The sequence below is a fragment of the Orbicella faveolata genome, unplaced genomic scaffold (assembly GCF_042242905.1).
Source record: "Orbicella faveolata isolate gen_17 unplaced genomic scaffold, um_ofav_v1 contig_3, whole genome shotgun sequence".
Taxonomy (NCBI): Eukaryota; Metazoa; Cnidaria; class Anthozoa; order Scleractinia; family Merulinidae; genus Orbicella; species Orbicella faveolata.
In genome coordinates this window covers 14,950,252-14,969,754 of record NW_028301558.1, presented here as the reverse complement: position 1 = coordinate 14,969,754, position 19,503 = coordinate 14,950,252, and the positions used below count along the sequence as shown (strand labels likewise).

Here is a 19,503-nt window from a genome sequence, read left to right as displayed (position 1 = left end):
GATGTACTTTTTAGTCGAATCGAACTCAAATCTACTAATCCCCGATAACTTCCTTCTCATTCGTAAACACAATGTTACAAGTCGAAAAGAAAATCTTAAATAATTTATGGGACCATCCGCTGATAGAGTTTCTCTTGCTACTGAGTTCAGTATCAGAAAATAACACTAATAATATCTTAAAATGACGCTTCTTGTTTCTACATTGTCTAGGGTTACAATGGGCCTTGGTATCGTTACTTCATTCGTTTCATCCTCTTGTTTTCGTACATCATTCCTCTAAGGTAAGTTAAAGCAGGCTTACGATAATCTCCGAGAGTCTTGGTTTGTTATCATCTTGAAAGATGTGATTAAGAAAGGCGAGCGAAGTTTAGAGTTTTTTTGAGATTGATGTCCTTGATTCACCATCACCATCACCATCACCACCCTCCTCAGACAGGTCTTTTGTTCTTATGCTTCCAGTCTACCGGTGAAGTCTTAGGTTAATCCTTGAAGACCCAATCTTGAGTGATCATTATCAAGCAGAATGCCGTTGAAAATAGTAAACGTCGGCAGTGAGCTACGTTCATGAAAATCTGAAATCCGTTGCGCTCAATTCTTCCCCATTGGAGAGACGTCAGAGATTCGACACAAAAAATACCATTCTGATGGCGAACTTTTCCAGAGATCCGTGCAGCGTCTGTAATTGGTTGTTACTTTCGCAGGAAAGTTCCAACCAATCAGATGCATTGTGCATCGAACTACGTCATCGGCACGCAATGTTTTGGGTCTCAGACTCACTAGTTGACTATATATCCAACTCAAAGCCTGTTTTTACTCATTCTTCCAACTGATTTCTCTATCTTCCTTTGCAGTCTCCGGGTGAGTTTGGATCTGGGTAAAGTTGTGTACTCATGGATGATAATACACGACAAAAATATTCCCGGGACAGTGGTGCGGAGCAGTACTATACCAGAGGAACTGGGGCGAATAGGATACTTACTGTCCGATAAAACGGGGACTCTGACTGAAAATGAAATGGTACTTGACTTTCATTTAAACTTTTGCATAAAAAGAGAAGAGTAGTAGCTAAGCTATTTTATAAAATAATTTACGAATTTCAATTCACGTAGTGTTCCTCGTGTTCTACAATGTTTTATATTGTCAAGCGAACAACTGTTGAGTCGCCACAGGCACTGGAATAACCAGTGAAGAGTTGGAACTAAATTCAGTTCATTTATATTGTTCGTGAAGACTTTGTTCTGGGTAGAAGAATATCCTGACAACGTTATCCAAACTATTTTATTATTAAACAGGTTTTCAAACGTCTTCACTTGGGAACCGTATCTTTCGGAACAGATTCCATGGAGGAGGTAGGCTTACTGGATAATTGTATTATGTTATCGTAAACTACCGTTTATAAGCCCACCCGCTTACAAGTCCCTCTCGTTGTAGGCCCATCTACCTGTAAATAAAATATTCCGATTATAAGCCCCTCCGGATATACGCCCCCTTCCAGTCAACTTGAAATGAATTAGATTTATTATGATGTTTTGAAGCTTACGAGTACATGAAACACGTATTTCGATCAACACTGCTGTAGCTCATTTTGAAACGGTTTTATTCCGCTTATAACCCCGATATAAGCCCCTCCGTTTATAAGCCCATCCAAACCCCCTTAGGACGTTGTATAAGCTCAGGGTTATAAGCCGCAGTTGACGGTATCTAAGAGTCTCTTAACTTCGTTCTTTTCGGCGTGTTTCAGTGTGAATGTCGGCTGACATCGTTTCATTACTGCTCACCCTAATTTTCTTCAAAGCTCGAAGTGCGGTTTCTTTCGCCGTTTTTTTTTTTTTTTTTTCTTTTCTCACGCGAAAGGCTATTCTTTTACTGTCTTGTGTTTCGGCAGTCTCATTGTTACGAGAAATGCTTTTTGACTGCATTGTATATAAAAATTGCGGTTTTCAGTGGTCCTACAGACCATAGAATTGACATCATAAATATTCAAAACTCAAATGGAACCACGAGCTGTAAGCGCAGTGGATTCACTGAAAAGGATTGAACATAAATTATTATAATTATGGCTTCATTTCTATAGTCTATGTAGCAAATAGATTCCATGTTTCCGTGCGTCTGTTCAGCAATTGATGAGATGACGTCAAAATGTGGTAAGAACAAAAAAGTGGCACCTAAGGCAATAGCCGAGTGTGTCACTGATGTTCTTACCATATTTTGGCTTCTGTGATCTATTACTGAACAGACGCACGGCAACATGGAATGTTAAGTAAGTACGCCATAGATCAATGTGGTCGACGCCCCCAATTAGCTAGAAATTTGGTACAAAATTTGGGGCGCGCGTATCTCTGAGATCGTATGATCATTTTTTGCTTTAACTTTGAAGTTTTCCGAAATTTGCTTTTCGCTCCAGCTTACATCGTTTCTATGTACCATACTCTCACAGACCATTGTCGTTGACCAAAGCATTGGCCGCAAGAATATAATTCTCTCAGTTATTGTGAAAAAGCTAATCTCTTGGTATTCACCACATTACAGGTTATAAGCCATGTGAACACGTCCTTTGATCCATCATCATCCAAAAAGACTGCACAGGGATCAAAGGTTTGTGTCTGAGAGATTGTTTTGCCAAGTAGCTGCAGTTTCATGTAAATACAGTTTTGAAAACGCAGTTGAGTTTTTAAAAGGCCTGGAACTTAGGGAAAGATTAAGGCCCCAAACATTCTAAGTGGTTTTTCGTTTGAAAACGCATACTGACGCGTTTTCGCCCACCATTAAAAGTTAAACGATCCTAAACACTCATCGTTTTCATCGAAAAAGACGTACATTTGAAAACGCGGTCTAAAGTGGAGATCTTTGAAAAAGGAACCCTATCGTGGTAATACCGTGCACAGCAAAAACGGCGGCTATCGAGAACACTGAGTCACAATGCGCATGTGCAAATGACGGTTCTAGTGTCTTCTCATATCGTGGGTGAGGAAAGCTATACAAAAAAGGGAGTGTAGACGCGAAGTTTTCGGTGGGGAAGTCATCTACAATTAGTAGGCACTGCAGAGGTCGAAAAAAATTTGAAATCGAGCTTGCCCTTGAGACAAGTAACTCAAATTTCGCTTGGCCAGGGCAAGCCCATGCTTGTTTTTGTTTCCCTTTTTTATGACTTGACTGGCTAATCACTTTTCTGGGCCCCTGTCCGTCGGGAAAGTGGACATGAAACGTTACTTCCCTCACGGGAAAATCTGCTTGTCCCAGACGACCGGACGGTACTTTTCGTAAGCCCTTAGGTATTGCTTCCAAAAAGACTTTTAGTTTATGTGGACAGGGCCTTAGGAGAGTCAGATCTGGAGTTTGGGTGTTCGAGATGTCACGTGTTTTCGCTTTGACAAAACACGATCTAAAATTTAGGACCGTTGGTTGACAGTTATCATTTCCACCATACCACCCTCCAAATGATAACTTTTTTGACAGTTAACAAGAGAATGTCCATTGCGAGTCTTTCTTGGCACTCTTCTCTCTCTCTCAAGCTTTAGTTTGGTGTTATTTATCACGTCATTACTCTTGTTGATAAGTCTGTTTAGTTCATTTGCGCTGTGAATCAAAGACATATTTAGCTCGTGAAGTCATCTTGGGAAGTGAAATTCTACAACAAAAAGCTGTGATTATCTTGCTAAATTCGGACCTGAATTCCTTGTTCATGGCACCGTATATAACTGGATTGATGCAAGCGGAGAGTTCTACAGACACCGTGTAAACAAGATAAACGTATCTTGGAAAGTAGAACTGTCCTTTGAAAGCTCCGATGACATCAATGATAACAAACGGTGTCCAGCACGCTCCAAAGCTCAGAAGTATCACGAAAAGTAGCTTCGCGAGTTGCACCTCGTCGATACCAAACCTCCCTACTCCGGATGTTCTTGTTTGCGCGAGTGTGATGTTATGCTTTCTAACTGTGCGGAAAACCTTGTAATAGCACACCGCAGTCACTCCAAATGGGAGCACCGCAAAGCAGACTATAGTCGACACATTGTAGATAACGTGATTTTTGTCAAGATCGAAAAAGCAGAACGCCTTTCCAGGATGAAATCGATAGCGGTTTCCGATAGCGAAGTACGGAACGGGGACGATTAATGCCAGGCACCATGCTAAAATGATACTTAAAATGGCCTTCTTTGTTGTGTAGTAGATTGGGTATTGCCTTACGCGTACGATTCTAAAATAACGATTCACAGCTGTTAGCGTGATAATCAACAACGATGCAATGCCTAACACAGTGCCAATGAAGCCCTGATATTGACAGAGGACATCCCCCAATATCCAGCCATCCGCGATCAAGGTGGCAAAAGTCAGCGGCATCCCTAAAAGTGACATGAGCATGTCTGTCAAGGCCAGCGAGGCAATGTAATAGTTGGGTACTGTTCGTAGCTTGGGATTCTTCTTGATGGCTAAGCAAACCAAAACATTTCCAATTAACGCTGTGAGGATGAAAACTGCGCTAAAAATGCACTCTGTTATCTTTTGCGGGAGTCCTCGGCTGGACAGCTCCATGGCCAGGATCGTTTCCCTTGTGGAGTAATTCATGATTGATGTGTTTTCCTACTCGCAGTACAGCTTTTTGTCTTGTTTCTTCTTTGCTGGAGAAAATTTCCTAACGTGCTACCTGTAGCCAGTAAAGAGAAGAGAGAATGTAAATTTATTGGGCTGGTCTTCGCTGTGGTAGAATGCCCGAGCCGGCTTAAAAAGCAACAGGGAAACATGCTATCATGCAAATCAAAAAATGCAACAGCACTATTTCGACTTTTTCAGGTCATCAATGCGTGACTGCTGTTTTTTTACGCTGCTTTATACAGAGTAACTCATGCACAAACGTTACGTAACGAACGAGTTGTATCGAAGTAATGATGTCTTACACCTGTCTAATAATCTGTGTGGAAGGATTTCGCTGAATACACCCCTCGCTTCAAGATGCCTTTGTTTAGTCAAAATGGTTTGTCAAAAAAAGAACAAAGTCGGCTCAGGACGTGTAACGCCGATATGCCAACAAAGAAACCAAAAAAAACAACAACAACAACAACAACAACAAAAAAACATCATACTGCCCGAAGCAAAATATAATTAAAAGATCAACAGAAGATTTCGGTTCACGAGTATGAACTGATCATAAAGCAAGTGGTATTGTTTTCGGCACTGTACACAAACGAGAGTATCAAGAGTTTTCCCCCAACTTACCAGATTAGATTCTGATCGATGCCGTTCAGATTTACGAGAATTTGCTTGTAATAAGGTTTAGCCTTGCTTGTACTTGATGCGATATTTAGAGTGATTTTGCTCACGCGTCACTGCACGTCACATGACAGGTCAGCCTTCAACAGGGTTCATTTGCATCTAAATTTCACAGTTTGTTACAAAAATGTTCCTGGTGGCTCTTACTGTTTTGAAAGTCGATTTTTCTCGAATACAGCTCTACGATATTGACCTTAATGTGGGTCGGCTAAGAGGGGTTACGTAATAGCTCTTTGATTGAGAGAAATTGGTTTCTTTATTTTTGCGCATGTTCATGGCCTTAAGACGCAGTCCACACTACCTCGAATGAATTTGAAAACGGAGTTTCACTCTGAAAACGCATCGAATGTTTTCCGTCCACACTACGCCGGAGGAATTTAAAAACGCAACAATCACCGGTTAATTTGGATTTATGTTTGTTTTAAGGAAAACTCGGTCAGGGAAATCACTTGATTGTCGTGTCGCAATCGTTTTCGAAAAGCTCCACTGTTTTCCGTCCATACGAAATTTAAAAGCCGGCGTTTTCAAATTCCTCCGGTTTGAAGAGCGTTTTCGAAAAGCTACGTTTTCATGACGGTATAGTGTGGACGGTAGGCCAAACCGTAGAAATAAAGTGGCGTTTTCAAATTTCTGCAGTGTAATGTAAAGCTGCCTAAGAGAGTTGGGTATTGCAGTTAAATGTCAACAAATAAAATAGCTCATGAAACAAAACAACAAACTCTAATGTTGGTCTATAAAAAGATAAGAGACCCCATACAATGACAGATGAGATAATGAATTATTTTACTGACATAAACTGATAAGAATTTGATGTCATTACTGCTATATGAATGAACATTATTCTTTATTGAGTTATCTTCTCTCAGTGTCAATTGTAACATAAACGATTTTTTCAACTATCGATGAATGAAATATCATTTAGAAAAATACTAAAACAATCGCCACATTTATACAAAGAAGTTTGACTTGGTTTAAAATAAAACTAATTGAAAAAAACTTTGAATGAGGATTAAGTATTTGAGCAATTAATATTGGGATAAATTTCGTGTTCTACGTAGCATCGCAAATAAATTTGGCTCTTTACCGCTAACGTATAACAGCTTTACGAAACGGTGGTAATTGTATTTTGAAACGATAACGGTACATGAAGTACGATGAACAAGTTTGAACCACCAACCAGACTTTTATAATTATAGAATCGGGCACAGTAACGTACACTCACCTTGCTCCACAATCGAGGGATGAATTTACGAAAACCCAGTCAGTGTAGGGTGAATTTCATATTCCATGCAATAGATAAGAACAGTGATGGTAGAAGAGCTGAAAGAGGCTACACGGTACTTTCTCACACAGATTACAGACAATTAGTTGGTCGTGTATCCTGCATATTCATTGTACAATTGAACTTTGGAATGCAATCTTCTATTACAGGAATCAATTAAGAACAGTATATTGGCCAGAATATTGGGTTCAGTAATTTACTTTCATCGGATCTCTGTCGCGGATCGTTAACTATCAAAGAAATTCACGTGGCAGCAAAGAAAGCCGGTTCGGATGATATTGTTCCTCTTAAGTTTGGTGGCCAAATGATGGTTTGCTCGCTGTCAAAGTTATTATTAATTTTGGAGGTATTTGCACGAAAAAAATACATCATCTCCAGAATCAAGACCAATTTACATCACGATCGAAAGGGAAATAAGGAGAAACTCTGTTACCTGAAAGATCGAGATTTTAATGTTTACCTTCGTCTGAGGAAAAATTGAGCCTCGTTCTCGCCTCCAGCCGCCCACAAGCTGGAAACTAATTAAAATAAAGAGTTCTTTATTCCATCTACGTTCCATGATTTATTATCACTTCTTCGGTGTTTTTCACTGAAGTAGACTGAATATTATCTCAACGTTTGTTCGATTTGACAGTAATTTTGTTTATTGCAGTGAAGCAAAGCCACTTCGTTTCACAGTCGCCAAATTTAAGTCGCTTTACATGGAAATCAACTCTGCAATATTTGACTTTTCATTTTCCAATTGACTTCAAATATTTTCCTCTTACGGAACACTTCAAAGTTGTCGAATGATGTCGGCTTAATACGAGACATCGTAGAATGAGCTGTGAATTATCACTTTTACAACAGGTACACCAAACGTAGAAGTGGTGAATTTTTTTTATGATAGACCGGCTTTTCACTAAAAAATAAAATCACAGGGGGTGTGCTACAGTGAAGACAATTGATCAACTGAGTTTGCAAGACTTGGCCGTTAAGTTGCCGTTGTATTACTTGTAGAAGTATTGAACTATACAGAAAAGAAGATCGAACCTTGTAAGATAAACGAGTAGTTAATATTGAGTGAATCTTGTTAGTGAATCTTGTTAGTGACACTTCAGTTCTATGCAAAGCGCTTTAGGCATAGTGGGGACATGTGATCTTCTACGATCTGTCTTGCCAGGTTTCAAGTTGTTGATGTTCTGCTGCAGTGTGGTGGTATAGAATCTATTTAGTAGAATTGAATCAAACTTACTGATTCACTGGTAAACCAGTCGTTCGCCTCGCATTCGTCTTTCATTTTATGCTTGCGTGCAGGATTTGCGGTGACTGTCTTTTTTTGTTTGTGTGCCACTGTGATGTCAGCCAGGGCTTTCCACAAAAACCACTTGAGGTGGCTCAATAGGGTATTGATTTATCGCGTTCCGCACGCTAGTGTTATGTTTTGAAAGCTGTTTCTGCATTCGTTTTAACACCCAGTCCTCTCAAACTTATTAAATGTAATTAGGAATGATGATATATTGATTTACTATCATCTCTGTTGAAATCTTGGCTTTTAATCTTGAATTATAAATGCACCAAGAAATGCGTTTTTGACCGTTTTTATGGCTTTATTTGTGATTTTCTTGAATTCCTTTCGGTCAAATCTTCCAACTTTTTACAGTACATTAAACCCGGCGGGATACGAATTTTAAACAAGAGAAAAGTATGGTTTGTAAAGGCAGTTTTTTTTTTTAGATTTGTGCAAATTTGGGTCTTTTAGCGCTGCGGAAAAACTGGTCAGATAGATTTCCCTGAAAAACGAGTTCCAACTAAACTAAAGTATTTGTTACCCGTCTGCCAAACTTTACGGAATTTCACCGAAGGAAACGCGAGAAAATTTACTGTCAGTTTGGCTTGTTGTGCTCATGATGACGTCATGAAATATCGAAAAACATTGACGTTTTCCTTTGAGCGCGCGCAGAGTACTTGAGCTTTCGTCCTATGCGCGCGTGCGATCGTAAAACTATAATGAGCCACCTGAAAATCGCCTGAATACCTTTTCCGGAAATTCTTAAAAAATGTTCAAAAATTTTTCTAAATATCTCGAAAAACCCGCTTAATATCTCTTATTTTTGTCGTAAAAATACACCAATTTTAAAACACTTAAGCAAGAATTTTATTGGAGTAGTAGGAGTTGAAGAAGAAGATTCAGGCACTTTGATGTTACCAGAATCCGCCATTTTTTAAACTTGCTGCGTTAGCGCTTTTAGTGATATTGAACGTACTTTTCGAGTGGGAAATCGCTGAACTGTATTGTTTCTAGTATAGAACTGACTACTGTTTTAAGAAAATAGCGAGGAAAACACAGGGCTAAGCCAAGAAATTCTATGAATATTTCTGAACGCCCCTAGATTTTCTAAATATCTTTATTAGTATTTTCTAAATATCTTGGAAATTTCTAAATATCACAAAAAAATATCCGGATATTTGTGGGAAGGCCTATGTCAGCACAATGGCAAAATAGCATTCAAATGATCTTCAATGCTCTTAGTTTTCCAACCCGCTGTTTTTACCATTGCGAGGCAGTATTTGCAGATCAAAACAAATATTACATGTTTGGTCTGTCATCACTGTCGTGTAAAATACCTCTCATAATGCGATTTAAGACTTGTTTTAGCGGCTGTTAGTTAAATTTCGTTCTTGAAATTGTCATAGCAAATGATTTTTAATTTTGGGCAAAAGGAAATGGTATTACTGTACATGTGAATACATGAAATATATATTTGAATTGCGGAGAAAGATATGAAGACATGATTGATCACCGCAGTTGTACACAACTTAAGCAGTTGTGAAATTTAAGATAATGGTATTTGTTTCCAGAAATGGGTTTTGCGAGGACCCTGATATGAGGGTCTTTTAGTTCAAATAAACGAAATGAAATTTGTTTTATTGATTGGTTCCAATTCAACGTTGTCAAGTTTCTCTTCCTGTAATCCCTCCATAATGTGAAATAAACGCAGGCACGTATGGAATAAATAGAGGATATTGCACGGCGGCGCGAAGATATGGATTTTATTTTCGAGTTGTAAAAACAATGTTTTTAAGAACGAGCGCAGCGGGAGAGTACGATATTGTTTTTAACACGACAAAATGTAATTCTGTTTCATGTCTTTGCCTCGCTGTATAATTTTCTTGTTAGACAAACTGGCTGTTTGCACAAACGATCGTGAAAAAGCTGGAAATGACGTCATCACTAATCCTCACCACTCGGGTTCCGGATGTAGTTTCTTATGAAATGAAATTTGGCGTATTTTCCAGTAAAACACCCGTATCTATGTAGTGAAAAGTCTTCCTTCATGTGTATTCTTTGCATTTAATTTAACAGATTATTCGATAACATCAAACTTCGTTGTTTAAGTGCCTATAACGTCAAATTTTTTGCTTTCTCATCTGATTCTTCGTAACACTCAATTAACTTTCTCGAAAAAATTTTTCGATTTGCATAAATTTTTTTATAATTTCTTAAAGACGTTCAAATTTGCCGCCATTTTGGTCCACCATTCGCACCAGTCTTCCTTGGTTTGAAGTGAGTAGTGACGTAGGTTCAGGGACACGTGATTTGGGTCGTGACTTATCTGACAAGTGGGAATTTTGCTCTAGAGTTGTCTACATTTAGTTGAAAATGCCGGAAAGGTGCGTTACCGCTCTTTTTAACACACGACGTAAGTATTTATATGCACTTAAGGTCAAGTGAGGTTCCTGAACCTAGGTTACAGGTATTAGTCATGTGGCCATTTTGAGCACGTTATTCTTGTGATCAGCGGCAGGGGTCGACCGCAAGAAAATATAATTTTGAACTTTGTAAAATTCGTCCAAAAAAATGCGTTTTATCCAAATCGAAAACTTTTTTCGCAGACGTTCATTAGGTGAAATGTAGAATAAGATGAGTGAAAAACTCAATGGAACAGTTTTGGTTCCAATCGAAAGTTAAATCTTTGATTTTCCATATTTTACCTCCCTGTTTCGACGCACAGTTAAAGAACTCGCTTGGTTTCGAAAATGTGGTTCGTTACATCCCATGTTCGTCATTCGTGTGCCATTTCGCTGTAAATGATACGCGACCCCATACATGGCTTTGGGCAATCTTCAGTGCAATTTAAGTATTACTGAATCGTTTTCAATTCGTAGGTTCGTCGAACGGTTGTCTCGCGTGTCCATGAAGCCGTCAAAGCACTTGCGTTATGTCACAACGTCACACCAGTTACTGAGGAGACTGAAATCGACGAATCCGCTCGGGTACGTTTGGAAAGCGTGACCAGTGATGACAGCGACGTCGAAGGAAGTGCAGGAGGAAACAATAGGGCCGTGACATATCAGGCATCCAGTCCAGACGAGGTGCGTTTAAGATACAGCAGTCCTTTGAAGCTTGTGTCACGCTGAGGTTTCTGCTAAGGTGTCACGCATCTTGGGTGTTGTGACTCTCATTTCCAGGCAACGTTTTGAAAATTCTAATTTCTGTAATCGCTCTGTTTTTATTCCAATCTTTACCCTCCTTGTTTCTTTCTGGTTTATTTCTACATCTGTACTGTGGCGTTTTTCTTCCTCTGTAAACTTTATTTTCGAAGTTTTTTCTGTTTTCCCTTAATCAAGGTAGCATGACTTATTCTCTTCAAAATCTTCCAGCCAGAACGAAGTGAACATTTAATTCTGCCGACTCTCTTCAGGCAATAACTGCATTTTTGATAATCATTAGTTCCTTTTGGACACACCACCACCTAAAAGAATTTTTAAAAAGTTTTTACAAGTATATATATTTTAATCACTGATTACCACAGGTTGCCTTGGTGACGTGGACGGAGAGTGTAGGGTTGACCTTGGTCCATAGAGATATCACGAGCATGCGCTTGAAGACTCCTCACGGCCAAATACTTGTGTACAACATCTTGCAGATATTTCCATTTACCTCAGAAACGAAAAGAATGGGTATTATCGTCAGGGTTAGGATTTAAATTAGTGATTTTTGTATTTGGAGCTTGTCTTATCCTTTATTACAATGTGCAGTGTTTGCGTGGAAGGGGATGTGGCGTGGTTTTAGGGAGAATGTGTGGCAAACGCGAGTTATGCGCGTGGTAGGTGCGTGGTACACACGTGGCGTACGCGTTTTACGGGCATCGCGGACGCGAGTTACCCGATATGATACCCCTTATCGAGAATTTCAACCTTAAATTACTTTTCTTTGATTAAAAATACTTTTGGTGGATCTTAAGGCTATGCATCAAATGCATTTATCAGTTTATGAGCGAGGTTACGTTGAATGAAATTGGTTATGGATTCATAGTGTTCGTTTTCTTCCATTAAGGATGATGCGACAGGTGAAATAACCTTCTACATGAAAGGTGCTGACACAGTCATGAGCAGCATTGTACAATATAATGACTGGTTGGAGGAAGAGGTAATGGCACTAGGGAGGGGTGGGTTAAGAAGCATTTTTAATCTTCTGTGAATAGCACTCTACAGTTTACACCCTGTATTGATAAAATGCTCGATTCGGCGCGCGGAAAAGATTTTTTAGAGCCGGCGTAACACGGCCAGGATAACACTGTTAAATATTTTTGTACTCGAATTTACGTTGTGAGGTTTATTGTAAATGAATTTTTTAGTGAAAGTAATGGTAACTTGCTGAAGTGAATTGAAAGCTGGACATATCGGAGTTATTGTCTCTTTACTGATATTTTGATAGTTTATATCTACTTATTTTGTTTTGTTTTGTATATTTAATCTTGTACCAAGTTTGTGATAGTTATGTGTACCAATGTATTTGTTGTGCCTCTTTCCTGACTCTTACATTTTTAATTATTATAATTACGGTCACCCAACTAGTTTAGCTTTTTAGTTATTTTGCGTGTCCCACTACTGTATGTACTGTACTGTTTATTTATATATTTATAATTATAATCTTGTAAATTCTTTTAGTTGTTTACAGTAGTAGAAATAAACTGTTATTGTTGTTGTAAGAGGGGTGGGTAGCGTCATAAACCACCACGACACTTCTGAGACGAACACCATTCTAAATCCCGTCATCAACTAATTATATCGTAACAGGAGGAAATATCTCTCATTTGCGTGTGTGATATTCTCATTATTTGTGAGATTATGAATTTTTATGTGCCTTGCCGTTTTTGTTTTTCCTTTCAGTGCGGTAACATGGCTCGTGAAGGTCTCAGAACTCTTGTTGTTGCCAAGAAAACCTTAACTGAAGATCAGTATCAAGACTTTGAGGTTTGTACTTTTATCTGCATTGGGCGACAAAAATACTTGAGACGCTTTTAGAAAATGACTCTTTACGATATTTTCCTCCCTATTCTATTTCATATGTATCTAGTGATAATTCTCTGATACCTCCAGCGGCCTTTCAATTCATTCCTGTGTAGGTGATGTGACTTGTGCAGTCTTAGAATAGGACTGTTTCCCGGACGCTCGAAAATAGAATTTTACAATAAAGTGCCTCAACACTTGTGTCGCTTATTGTGGCATACAGAGCTCTGACTGCCAAACGTAATGACATGTTGAGTTTCGTTTTCTATTTTCTTAACATTGTGTTAAACCAGAGGGGCTCTACAGCACGCTCTGTCCAATCAGAGCAAAGATATCACTTTTTCAGCCAATCAGTTGCAAGCAAAAACGAAGAGTTACCAGGGTGACGTTTTTTTTTTCCGCGCTTAGCTTGCCAACGGCTACATCTCCCGTTTTGTACTGAGAGTGGTTGAAATGCTGTTTGTTGGAGTTGTGATGTGTTTCTCGCTTTTACCAATTTGTGTTAAAGATAACGATGTTGTCTGTGGTGTTTTTTACTTAGAGTAATGGTTATTATCACTTTTCTCGTCAGCATCGGTACATGCAAGCCAAACTAAACATTTCTGACAGGGCGGCCAAGGTACGACGTGCTTTTATGTTTCATGCTGCACTATTTTCCCTGTTATATTACTGAGAGTGATTCAATGTTGCTGAACGAGAAGTAATTCCATCAATTCGTTAGGTAATGGACGTTCAAAGAACTTTGGAGCACGACTTAGAGTTGCTTTGTTTAACTGGAGTTGAAGACAAACTACAGGTATTTTTTTACTGCTAAGCGAGAAAGGATAGCGTGACCAATAATTCACAGTTTTTCAAATATGGTTTTACACTGTGTCAGCATTTTTTTCCCGACAACAGCGCGCACTGCTCTCAAGAATATTTTTATTTCCCTGGTCGAATAATCTGACAACTCTTGTACTATCAACGAGGCTTTCTTTGATAGCTATGAAATAACTGAAATGTTTTCAGCAATGTTGTAGTTTTATTGTTAAAATTTGAACATAAGGATCTCCTTTATAATGTTCATACAATATTCATATCTTTTCGTTGCCTGTTTCAATCTTCAGGTGGATGTTCGTCCTACCCTTGAGATGCTTCGAAATGCGGGAATCAAGGTAACGCAACTCCTGAAAGAAGCCCGTTGTAAACTTATGGCGCCGTCTTTTGTTTTATTCTTGTCCTTGTTCTCTCATCTATTCATTCAGTCTGTCTATTTCTTTTTTATTTTTTCATAATTTCACGAACTATTCACGAACCATGTTTACGTACGAACGAGCGACCGGACAAATAAACGAAGGAGGGAAGGAGTGAACGAACGAACGAACGAACGAACGAACTACGAAAAAGGGAACAATGCGCACGAAACATGGAAGAGCTCTCATGCAGTTGTCATGAAATATTCGTTTAGCGACATCAAATTAAAATTTGGAGTGCTTGTTTTTGTGAAGGGAGGAAAATCGACGAACCCGATGAAAAACAGTCGGAACAAGGACGAGAACTGACAACAAACTCAACCCGGCCAATTTCAACGCCGAATCCGGAGTTCGAACCCAGGCCACTTTAGTGGGTGGAGAGTACTCTCAACAATGAGCCACCCCTGCACTCCAAACAATAAGACTGGGCCACCCTTACTCCCTAACAAAGAAATAACAAAAACCAACTGACAATTATGCAATGTGGCTACTTGTTCACTTTCAGATTTGGATGCTTACAGGGGATAAATTAGAAACAGCCACATGCATCGCGCAAAGTTCACGCCTTGTAGCCAGGAACCAAATTATTTACACATTTAAACAGGTACTATAAGTAAAATGATGTTTAAGTATAACATGGTTTGTGATTTATCAGGCCGACGGTTAACTTCAGTTTTTCATGAAGCTTACGTGAGTTTTCCTGGTTGCTCATTATGCATCAAATTTGACATTTTTTTCTTTTCAGATAAGTAATCGTTCTGAAGCACATTTAGAACTTAATTCACTAAGGAGGAAAAATGATTGTGCACTGATAATCAAAGGGGATTCCTTAGAGGTGAGTGTTTACGGGATATGACAATGTTAGGCAGCTGAGATTATATGTTGAAAAGAGCACTTTTCCAATTAATTTCTGAGTAACGTTTCTCCTCTCCACCACTGGGTATGTGGCTTCGCTTCATTAGCAATTTTGGTGCGAGGCAAGTTCTGCGGAACAATGCAAACAGCCATTTGGTGTTTGTGTATTGGTGCCAGATAGTTTAGGCTCTAAACCTTAACTGGGAGCAAACCTTGCGGCTTGCAAAGGACTGATAGGAATGGAGAAACCTTGTTGGTGCCCTATGCGCCGCTTAGGCTCGATTTCCGCCACTCTCTCGGGTTTGGCCGCGTTCTTCCCCGAGAGGAAACTTCGGGGGTGAGCGCGGGCTCATTTTCCGAAACAGCGGCCGGTGATCGAACCCATGCGCCACTCTGCGTCCAAAGGACTGATGTTGATTGGTGTCATGATCAGTGGCTCAGTCAATTTCTTTCTTGTGGTTTTCCTCTGACCAGAAGACAATAACATACGTTGTAAAACAATTAACATAGTAAGTCACTTTTAGCTTTGCTTTCGTTGATCATGCTTAACATTACGATCATCCTCAGATCAAAACAAACCTCTAATTTTCTAAGGCAGAAAAACACCAAATGGTAACAATAAACCAACACGAAACAAGGATGGTTGATATTGGGCAAGATTGACACGGATTATGAACGAGTAACTTTAAAAAAAAATTTAGACAGAAAGTTTTCAAGATGTCTCATCCCCGACATTTACCTCTTTTTAACCCGTCAGGTTTGCTTACGTCATTATGAGCACGAGTTCATGGAGCTGGCGTGTCAGTGCCCTGTTGTGGTGTGTTGCCGCTGTTCACCTCAACAGAAGGCGGATATTGTCAAGTTGCTAAAGAAACACACTGGAAAGAGAACGTGTGCCATAGGTGAGATGTCCAGATCCAGTTCCAGGTCCCCATCCCTCTCGGCATGTCCTTCGGCTTCAGTTCGTATTTGGTGTACTATGCACCTAGTTAGAATTTTGAGAAAGTTTGAGATATTGTACTTCTTTTTTGCAACCATTTTACTTCTTTTTCACATTTGATTACGTGAGGGAACAATACAGCCAACAAATTACCGGACCCCTTCTCTACGGGAACGTTTTTTGTATTATTCTCTCGCTGATGAAAGATGTGATATTTTTGTTTGGCTTTAGGCGATGGTGGAAATGACGTCAGTATGATTCAGGCAGCGGATGCTGGAGTGGGGATCGAGGGAAAAGTAAGATAAATATAGTGATAATTTATACTTCTGAGCGGCGCAGTGGAATGTTTTCGTGCCTGTGCTTTCAATGTGATTCATATCCTTCATTTACTATCCAGTCAAGAAACCGTTAACACTCACCAAGAGCCAGAAATATGTAACGTCAATGAAAGTGGATGAATCAAATGAGAAAGTGGACATCTAGGAAAGTGATACTTCACTTACAACAAGATCAAACGTCGACAGGACAAGAAACAAAGGATGGCTGCATGATTGCTTGTGAAAGATCTGTTACTTAAACGAGAACTTCAACATGTATACGTGGAAAGTTTGGAAACAACAGCAAAGGCTCCACGAAATATAAAAATCGTTAACAGCTTCTAGTGAGCCTCTAGTTTGATCATTTTTAACGTTTCCTCTCGATGCATGACTGATTGTATTCGTGTGCATTTTGTTCCCAGGAAGGTCGCCAAGCTTCGCTCGCTGCGGATTTCTCCATCACGCAGTTTAGATACCTAGGACGGCTTCTGGTGTGGCACGGTCGAAACAGGTTAATTGCATGTACTTTATTGTTTAAAGACGAAGTCGTTCTTTTTATTGTTAGACTGCGGAACCTATAACAGTTATCTGTGTTTGGCGATAGACATAATCAATTCATTCTCTCTGTTTCAGTTACAAGCGATCAGCAGCTCTCGGTCAGTTTGTGATCCACAGGGGACTGATTATTTCTGTAATGCAGGTAAGCAACATCTTGGTCATAACAGTTAGTGGCTGCGAAGAAGACGAAAACAACTCCGTTCACAAAATTAAAATTCACACTGAAAATGCGTCAAATGTTGTCCGTTTACACTTCGCCGGAGAAATTTAAAAGCGCGACAATCACCGGTCGTTTTGGATTTGTGATGAGGAAGACTCAGACAGGGAGATCACGTGATTATCGTCATGTCATCGTTTTCGAAAAAGCCGGCGTTTTCAAATTCAAATTTGCAAATTTGAAGAGCGTTTTCGAAAAGCTCAGTTTTTCTGACGGATTAGTGTGGACTGTGGGCCAAACCGTAGAAATAAGGCTGCGTTTTCAAATTCCTCCGGTTTGAAGAGCGTTTTCGAAAAGCTCGGTTTTTGTGACGGATTTGTGTGGACTGTGGGCCAAACCGTAGAAATAAAGCTGGGTTTTCAAATTCCTCCGGTTTGAAGAGCGTTTTCGAAAAGCTCGGTTTTTGTGACGGATTAGTGTGGACTGTGGGCCAAACCGTAGAAATAAGGCTGCGTTTTCAAATTCCTCCGGTTTGAAGAGCGTTTTCGAAAAGCTCGGTTTTTGTGACGGATTTGTGTGGACTGTGGGCCAAACCGTAGAAATAAAGCTGGGTTTTCAAATTCCTCCGGTTTGAAGAGCGTTTTCGAAAAGCTCGGTTTTTGTGACGGATTAGTGTGGACTGTGGGCCAAACCGTAGAAATAAAGCTGCGTTTTCAAATTCCTCCGGTTTGAAGAGCGTTTTCGAAAAGCTCCGTTTTCGTAACGGGTTAGTGTGGACTGTAGGCCTAACCGTAGAAATAAAGCTACGTTTTCAAATTCCTCCGGTTTGAGGAGCGTTTTCGAAAAGCTCCGTTTTTGTGACGGATTACTGTGGACTGCAGGCCTATCCGTAGAAATAAAGCTGCGTTCTCAAATTTCTCCGGCGTAGTGTGGGCAAGGCCTCACTTTCGACTTTCGCCAAAAGCTCTAGATAGGGGTGATATTAAACTTTTTTTATTCGTGTTTTCCATTATGTTGCAGGCGGTGTTCTCTTGTGTGTTCTATTTTGCCTCAGTGTCACTTTTCTCTGGGTTTCTCATGATTGGGTAGGTATTTTCATGATTGGGTAGGTGTACGCTTTAGTGATTTTTTTAGTGATTTTTTATTTTTATTTTCTCCTCGTGAGATATAATTTACGTAAGTCTAAGTCACAAAATTGTTTTATTTCTGACAACCCGATCTAATCCATGTTTTCGTTCTGTTTTAGGTATGGCACAGTGTACACAATGTTTCCAGTTTTCTCTCTCGTGTTGGACGAGGATGTTCCTGCTGACATCGCTTTGATTTACCCAGAGTTATACAAAGATTTATCCAAGGTTGGTAATAAATATTGCTCGACTCTTCTGTTTTATGTTTCATTATCTAACATGTTATGGTAATTCTTGTCAACAAAGGCAATATTTAAATATGTATGTTCGTTTCATTCTCCTCAGGGCAGGTCACTCTCCTACAAGACTTTCTTTATTTGGGTTCTGATCAGTATATATCAAGGTAAATGTTTAGTACGGCTTTCAATACCCACGTTCGATAGATGAAAAATTCTAACATGACACTGGAGCTTTCTTGCAGATTTATATGTTTGGTCTTGCTACCTTTGTGTCAAGTCCTTTATGAGAATTACCAGATAAAGGAATCTTTGAAAATTTACGATCTATTTTGTACGCCATTTTTCACGCTGCGTCCCAACTACCTAAACGCCTGGAAGAGGCTATCCTGTTCTGTACTTTTGTAACTTTTTATTTCGCTTTACAAGAGATAAGATAAGAACCTTGATTTAAGTGTCAAAGTATTTAGCCCTAGCGGACTGATTGGGGACATTAAGAGACCTTTTTCACTCGTAACAACGTCAACTAACAACGTCAGTGACTCCTGTTTTTCTATCCCATGTAGGTGGAATTATAATGTTCGGCGGTCTTCTTCTGTTTGATCAGGACTTTATTCACGTGGTGTCCATAACTTTCACTGCGTTAATTCTCACTGAACTGCTGATGGTGGCGCTGACCATACGCACATGGCACTGGCTCATGTTACTAGCTGAAGTCATTAGTCTTGCACTTTACATTGGTACACTCATCGTTTTGAGGGGTTACTTTGGTAAGTTATGAATCCGGCATCTTAAAACGCACTAGATTTAAGTTGCCTGCTTACTCTCAATAGAGATGCTTAAATTCTGTGCGAGTAGATGATATAATTTATACACTTGCTGATCAAATCGGCGAGTTACCGTGATGCCGCGGACCACGTGATCGTTCGCCGAGCCGCCGTGTTTGATTTAGGTTGGATGAGGATTCCTCTCGCCTATCGCCTAACCCTCTGGTAGACCCCAACCTTCAGTCCTCTGCTTCAAAAACTCAAGATGGCGGCCAAACATTTTGCGTAGGCCGGAAATACTGAGCTTCCGCTAAAATACGGCTGCGCTGCAGGCTGGTAAGTACTGAACTCGGCAAATAAAGTCCCCGACAGGAGTCGAACCCATACCTCCCAGATACCGATCGGGTCTTGATCTTGTTTACTATGAGCAAAATTCTTATTTCCATGGAACTGCGGGTTTGCAAGGTATGGAGGAGAGAAATAGATGT

At 39.7% G+C, this 19,503-nt stretch overlaps 2 protein-coding genes across 3 annotated transcripts in view; one reads left to right on the top strand and one right to left on the bottom strand.

Annotated features, from left to right (window-relative positions):
- LOC110041861 (putative phospholipid-transporting ATPase IIA) overlaps positions 1-19,503 on the top strand; it is a 31,455-nt gene that overhangs the window by 10,768 nt on the left and 1,184 nt on the right. For both annotated transcript variants that reach the window (XM_020747189.2, XM_089297296.1), the window contains exons 13-33: positions 211-281; positions 852-1,017; positions 1,293-1,349; positions 2,530-2,595; positions 10,700-10,906; positions 11,347-11,508; positions 11,871-11,963; positions 12,707-12,790; positions 13,398-13,445; positions 13,548-13,622; positions 13,933-13,980; positions 14,564-14,662; positions 14,804-14,893; positions 15,671-15,815; positions 16,085-16,149; positions 16,593-16,681; positions 16,804-16,870; positions 17,906-17,970; positions 18,132-18,240; positions 18,358-18,415; positions 18,815-19,018. In XM_020747189.2, the coding sequence (XP_020602848.1) occupies positions 211-281; positions 852-1,017; positions 1,293-1,349; positions 2,530-2,595; positions 10,700-10,906; positions 11,347-11,508; positions 11,871-11,963; positions 12,707-12,790; positions 13,398-13,445; positions 13,548-13,622; positions 13,933-13,980; positions 14,564-14,662; positions 14,804-14,893; positions 15,671-15,815; positions 16,085-16,149; positions 16,593-16,681; positions 16,804-16,870; positions 17,906-17,970; positions 18,132-18,240; positions 18,358-18,415; positions 18,815-19,018 (2,068 nt within the window). The remainder of the gene's footprint in view (positions 1-210; positions 282-851; positions 1,018-1,292; positions 1,350-2,529; positions 2,596-10,699; positions 10,907-11,346; positions 11,509-11,870; positions 11,964-12,706; positions 12,791-13,397; positions 13,446-13,547; positions 13,623-13,932; positions 13,981-14,563; positions 14,663-14,803; positions 14,894-15,670; positions 15,816-16,084; positions 16,150-16,592; positions 16,682-16,803; positions 16,871-17,905; positions 17,971-18,131; positions 18,241-18,357; positions 18,416-18,814; positions 19,019-19,503) is intronic.
- Positions 3,276-4,628, bottom strand: LOC110041860 (melatonin receptor type 1A-like). Its single transcript, XM_020747188.2, has one exon. It carries the CDS (start codon positions 4,564-4,566, stop codon positions 3,568-3,570), a length of 999 nt encoding a protein of 332 aa, XP_020602847.2. The 5' UTR covers positions 4,567-4,628; the 3' UTR covers positions 3,276-3,567.

Coding starts and splice junctions, on each gene's coding strand:
- LOC110041860 (XM_020747188.2), bottom strand. CDS start 4,566: ATGAATTACTCCACAAGGGAAACGATCCTGGCCATGGAGCTGTCCAGC.